At 35.9% G+C, this 6,412-nt stretch overlaps 3 protein-coding genes across 3 annotated transcripts; all 3 read left to right on the plus strand.

The window, feature by feature from the left end:
• The first annotated feature begins 1,683 nt into the window (after positions 1 to 1,683).
• LOC113506253 lies at positions 1,684 to 4,567 on the plus strand. Its single transcript, XM_026889095.1, has 2 exons — positions 1,684 to 1,856; positions 4,335 to 4,567. Exons 1-2 carry the CDS (start codon positions 1,769 to 1,771, stop codon positions 4,565 to 4,567), a joined length of 321 nt encoding a protein of 106 aa, XP_026744896.1. The 5' UTR covers positions 1,684 to 1,768.
• LOC113506250 (glutamyl-tRNA(Gln) amidotransferase subunit A, mitochondrial-like) lies at positions 1,902 to 3,675 on the plus strand. Its single transcript, XM_026889092.1, is given in 7 exon segments — positions 1,902 to 2,240; positions 2,242 to 2,512; positions 2,514 to 2,769; positions 2,772 to 2,930; positions 2,933 to 3,189; positions 3,191 to 3,451; positions 3,453 to 3,675. Coding segments are annotated over 7 exon segments (1,476 nt in total). The 5' UTR covers positions 1,902 to 2,055; the 3' UTR covers positions 3,540 to 3,675.
• LOC113506251 lies at positions 4,562 to 5,517 on the plus strand. The gene is made up of 2 exons (XM_026889093.1): positions 4,562 to 4,725; positions 5,266 to 5,517. Exons 1-2 carry the CDS (start codon positions 4,579 to 4,581, stop codon positions 5,434 to 5,436), a joined length of 318 nt encoding a protein of 105 aa, XP_026744894.1. The 5' UTR covers positions 4,562 to 4,578; the 3' UTR covers positions 5,437 to 5,517.
• Positions 5,518 to 6,412: the final 895 nt, after the last annotated feature.

The following is a 6,412-nucleotide window of genomic DNA, read 5'->3' on the forward strand; positions in this document are numbered from 1 at the left end:
TATATGCAATAAAGTTAAAATGTGTGTAAATGCAACAATATCTTAGAACTAAGTAAAAATAACAGGATTCAAGTTAAAAAATTACCTATGTTTATGAATAATGACAGATCAATACATAATATGTTCCAATGACATTAGACAATTTGTGTTTTAAATAAATCTTGCTGTTAGAATGATCAAAACAGTGTTTTTTTTTTAAGCAGTAGGCTTATGCAATTTAAAAGCATCAATCCAGTAAGAAAAGTTAACTTATTGAATGATTTATGATTAAAAATCAATCACAATTTTCTACTTTTATTTTAAAACGACAATATGGACAGATATGTAATAAACAAACCGGCATGGCATGGATAAAGCTAAGTCTCAAGCCATTTAAGTATTGATTTTAAATCATGGATTGAAAATTATCCATGGTTTGTGATTTAAGTGTGATTGATGAAAGGGACAGGCAAGGTCAGGCTATAATGGCAACTAAAACCCCTGGCCACATGTAATGAGACATATCCCGGTTATATTTTAATAGTATTTTCACTTACCTGATCAAAAATACCCTTTGACTTCAACTCATAAACTAGTTGATCCACCAAACGCGGATCCCCTGGCATGTACTGTAAATGCGCCATATTTAAGGCATTAAACTATTCCGACAATAAACAATAATACTTTTAATCAGTTTAAACTATGTTATAGTTATTACAATATTCAATTATGGAAAATAAAATATAACACCTAAGAAAAGAAATACGACAAACACAGTCAATATTTAAGGGATGCACTGTTTCTGTCACACAAACTTGTCGATAAGTTTTATCGACCATTTAATTTACGTTTGTCTTCATGGATAACATTCATTTGTCGTACAGCCACTTGTGTGAACAATTTTGAATTAATACTAATCCTAAAAACTTTAAGGATTTGTGTGTTTTTTTAATACCGTTTTCAAGTGGAATCCTGTTATTTACTTGGGTTTTACTTATTGCGGTAGGTACTGCAAAATAGTACAAAATACTAATTAATTATAAGAACGATAAAGAATGAATGGCAGATAGTTTTTACATCTTTTAGTATGCCGTTAATGATATCAAAATTCTTTTTTAACTGAGTTTGGACCATCCGTTCAAATGTAACTTTTTTATTTTAACATAGGTATTTTATTTGCAAGTGCGGGTAGGTACCCGCACAAAATATCCATTTCCCATCTGAGATATTATATAAATTACTATAGGTTAATATTGTTAAAGAGGATTTTAAATAAGTACATTATTATATTAAAAAAGAAATACATACGTAATCATAGTACAGTTCGACCTTATTTGGTTTAGATTCAGAACGTGACCCTTTTTTCATCTCATAAGAAACAACTTTTCATGGTTTTTATTTCCTACGTATTTGGATTAAAGCCATTAGTCTCACCAATATCGATATTATTTATCGATAAAATACATCACTAACGTCATTTCAAAAAACTTTAAAGCTTTGAAATCCTGACCATACAGCCAATACGGCTTTTCGGCATGATCATGAAATATGCCTCACAGGGTTATGTTTATGCCTACAAAATTGTCTCTCTTAAATATTGTAATGCTTCCAAACAAGATTTGATTTAGCTCCATTTATTTATTAATTTAGATGGGAATAGTGAGTTATAGTGAAACAAAACGCATTTTATAGTACCGTCAAAAACCACCGCCTAAGCGTGGCGCTGTTTTGTTGTCATACTATAACTGACTTTGTTTATAATTCAAATTCAACAATTACTTTGACTAAAATGAAGACTGTTTCCACAAATAACGTGGAACATGATAGAATCCATTCAAGTTTAATTCAGCGTGAAACCCAGGAACGCATTGCCATCGGTAAGTTTTTGTTTTAAAAGTATGCGTAATGTTCCTACAGCTTGACTACGATGTCGGAGACTTTTTCTATTTGACGTTTTGTACATTGACGGCATGTTTTACAATTTTGTCGTATTGTCATCAGCTGTAAAAAATTGTTGATAACCTATGGCTATGTAATTTTGTATTTGTTCTTAAAAAAAAATCACAAAAACATAACATGAATAAATTAACTTCGTACACAATAAGAGAAATTCAGAAATCATATGCCGACAAAATTTTGACACCCACAAGTTTCGTTGATTTAAGTCTTCAGAGAGCCAAGCAAACCAAAGAATTGAACGCATACGTAACAATAACAGAGGATGTTGCCGAAACCCATAGCATCGAGAGTGAAAAGAGGTTTTATATCTACAAAAGCCAAAACTATGGATGGTGTTACAGTTGGTATCAAAGATAATTTTTGTACCAGCAATATAGCGACTACGTGCGCGTCGGAGATGCTGAAGAACTTCGTGCCGACGTACGATGCCACTGTATACTCCAGACTGAGACGCGCGGGTGCCTGTTTGATCGGCAAGTGTAACCTTGACGAGTTCGCCATGGGCTCCGGGACAGTGGACTCCGTGTTCGGGCCTACCCGGAACCCGTGGTCGTACGACAAGGACAAGTGGAGGAATCGCGGGCGGCAGCTCTGGCGGCAGTGCGGCCGCAGTGTGCTCGGGGTCCTGCTTGGCAGCTATAGGATCCGACACTGGAGGATCCACTCGCAATCCTGCTGCTCTATGTGGTGTTGTTGGCCTCAAACCATCATATGGACTTGTGTCTAGATATGGCTTAATACCATTAGTGAACTCCATGGATGTGCCAGGCATCTTAGCAAGGACAGTTGATGATGCAACAATGGTGTTGAATGCAATTGCTGGACCTGATAAAATGACTCCACAACTATCAAAAGAGTTTACAATCCCATCACATTAAGGGATATTGACTTGTCTTCTGTTAGGATTGGCATTCCGAAAGAATACTACTGTAAGGGTATGAGCAGAGAAGTGTTGGAGACATGGAGTTATGTAACAGATCTGCTGGAAACGAAAAGGCAATAGTAAAGTCTGTGTCCTTACCACACACAAATATATCCATAGCCGTCTACTACATATTAAATCAATGCGAAGTTGCGAGTAACATGGCACGGTATGACGGCGTACAATATGGCCTCAGGGCAAGCGCTACATCCTCTACTGAAGAATTATACGCTACTACTAGGCATAGGGGCTTCAACAATGTTGTCCGGTCCAGAATCCTAGCTGGGAACTATTTCTTATTAACAAAGAACTATGTAAAGTACTTCATAAAAAACTCTCAAACTGAGAAGGCTTATCGTACAAGATTTTCAGAAAGTATTTCACAATGTCGATGGAGTTGACTTGTTGTTGACGCCCACCACTCTGACGGATGCTCCTTTATTTGAAGACTTTTCTCAGAGAACCAACAGGGATCAATGTGCTTTACAGGATTACTGCACGCAGCCTGCCAACATGGCTGGGATTCCCGCTATTTCAATACCCATCAAACTGTCCGAGAACAGGATGCCATTATCACTCCAGCTTATGGGTCCACCCACTGTCCGAAGATTTGCTCATGAATGTTGCAAGAAAGATTGAAAGTTTAGTACAATTTCCAGTGTTAAAGGCAGTGACTTAAATTATAAAATTACAGTATGTTTTATGAATATTTTGACTGTCTTTATTGTAAAATGCCATAAAAGTAACTGTTCTAACTAACTGAAATCTGTCAATAAGGTAAATTAAAATTTATTGAAGTTACAGCTACAACCAAACTATTGTTTTTTTATTTTAATAGTCTTTCCCTGCACTGGTAACACTGCTCATCTCACATGTGCAATGACGGTTGAATTATTCAACTTAAGCCGGATTTTTCAATCGTCAGATAACTTTTATCTGAGAATAAATATGGCCGTTTGACATATTTTCTATACAAAAGCTGTCAAAGCGTCAAATATATTCATCGAATAAAAGTTATCTGGCGATTGAAAAATCGGCCTTTAATCATCTTATCAAATTTGTAACCCCTGGGTTAGGTTGATAGGTTCTATGATCTAGAAACAAGCATACACAAATACACTCGAAAAACGTAACCCCACTGTAACTAGTTAGGTAAAAATTATAAAAAAAAAAAACAGTATAGTTAATACAACTCATATTTGCGCGTGATGTCATGTGTGCGCGGTGCCCTTGTCTGAACTCTGACGTTGTTTGTGTACGAACACAGCTTTGATTTGTGTGTCTCTGCAATGCTGCAATAAGCAATCTGTAGCAATATTTAACATTATTGATTAAAGTTATAACCGTCGACAGTAAGAAATGCTTGCAGAGAACGTAGAAAAGACTTCTACATGTGTCATTTTAATTCTTATTAGGTAGTTCATTTCTACCCTAAATACATCATCTATTTACATGAATATTTTATTGCTTCTAGCTGGCCTAACAACAGAGATATTATCGAAACTCAACATATCCATTGAATCTTTACCTCAAAAATGCCAGCAGTTACTCCATCAGGCCGCCGAAACACAGCAAGCATTGGATATCGAAGAACTAGACCCTATCGTTATATCTCTACACCAAACAAAAGAACTGTCAGAAAATCTAGAAGATGAGTACGAGATATTAAAATTAAAACAGAGAAATATGAAGTTGAAGCGCAAATAGACCGTAATAACATGTTTTTGGATGGTCTGAGGAAAGAGTTGCAAAGCTCGCAAGAATTTCTGGCGGGACAGAACCCGAGTCCCGATAATATTCAGGATTTCATCAGGCAGATGAAGCAGAAAGTGGCTTCGTATGAGGAGAACTTTGAGAAGGCTAAGGTTAGTAATGCATTTTATGTTTCTTTTTATTTGTAGGTTTATTATAATTTATATCCATTATTGCCGCATATCGCTATTTATATTATGCCGCCATATTGGTGAGGTAAATTGACAGCAGGTAGATATACATATTTGTCTTCATTTCATTTGCTCAATTTCCTGTCTCATGGCAATGTGAAGAGATTACATTATTTCTTCTCCATAGTTAGGTTTATGCTGATGCTTTCGTTGAAGACGCAGAAGTTGCGTAGAATAAGCCTATTTATAGAGGCAAGTTTTTAATGCAAAATCAAGACACTAGAACAAATTAAGTGTATTTTCTGTAGTTGGTCAGATAGTCTCCGTTTTTCAGATTAAGAACATTCATATTTTATTACCGTAACTAAATTTTATGTTACCGACTTTTCTGAATGTATAACATTACTAAAAGAAAGGAACACAAATGTATTCCTCGACTTATTTTTCTATCTAATACGACTCCCGTAGTAATAAGTGGGTTTCGTTCGGTCTATTCTAAAAGCACTCGCTATTCTTTTGCAGTCGAAATTCTCGAAGCTGTCAGTACCAGACGCCATCTTGCCTACGTCACTCTCCACATCAGTCAACACGTTGGTGGCGTTACGTGAAGAGGCTGCGTCACTGAAACTACGAGCTGATGACGTAGCCCTAGCCAGGGAGGCAAGAGATACCTTCATACGTTTACGGCGATAAATATAATTTAAAAAATATGTATGTTATAAGACAAGCTCGAATATGGAAAAACAATTATAAATATGTTAAATTAAATAAATTTGTGTTTTTTTTAGATAATCCATAGACTAGCGAATAATTAACTACAGTTTAAACTTGAAACAATAATCATGTGGATTACTGATATTTTTTAACGATTTAAAAAAGCACGTAGCATCGTGTAGAGTTAATTTTAACAGGACAATTACGCAACCTTGGCCATTTTATACATGCATTTCTGATTAACATCCTTTTAATTTAAGTACGGGAGTACTTTTCATTTAATTATAATTTATTTGCTTGTTTATCAAACTCCGAGCAATTTTATGTACTCAAACCAAATCTAGTTCAGTTTTGTTTTAAGTGTATACAAATTAAAATTGTAAAATCTAAAATAAAGAGACACAATTGAACAAAATCACTATTTATTATAAGGAAATAAGCACAATTAACAGACGACAAAAACGGCGTCAGTTGGAATAGGAGTCGGAAGGACTGCCGACGGGGAAATAGAAGTCTCTTCCGTCGCTCCCGAACGAATCGTTAGAACTTTCAGACGAGGCGCCGACGCAGGGCCACGAGCAACGCGTCACTGGATGCACTGAGAGGGAAACGACAGACATCAGGCACATATCTGCGGTAATGGCAGTGGGACAACACGATACCATCATAGAATGGTGTCTCTCTTTCACTGCCTTCTGGATCATGCCTTCTGTTTTCCAGATTATAATGACTAATTATGGAGAGGCATCCCGATCACAGGGCCCCGATTCTATTATTTACAATGGCCGATGAATTAAATTTGAAACTATTCCTATTCTTTTAAGAATTTTGCCAACACAATAATTGGAAATTTATATTGGACCGTGAGTGTTCCACCCTTACTGAATTTCCGCTTATTGTGTCAGAAAAAACTTTCTATACGAGTTGTGCCAATTTAATACAATTTCCATTCATT

The sequence above is a fragment of the Trichoplusia ni genome, assembly GCF_003590095.1.
Source record: "Trichoplusia ni isolate ovarian cell line Hi5 chromosome 7 unlocalized genomic scaffold, tn1 tig00000662_group6, whole genome shotgun sequence".
Lineage (NCBI taxonomy): Eukaryota > Metazoa > Arthropoda > Insecta > Lepidoptera > Noctuidae > Trichoplusia > Trichoplusia ni.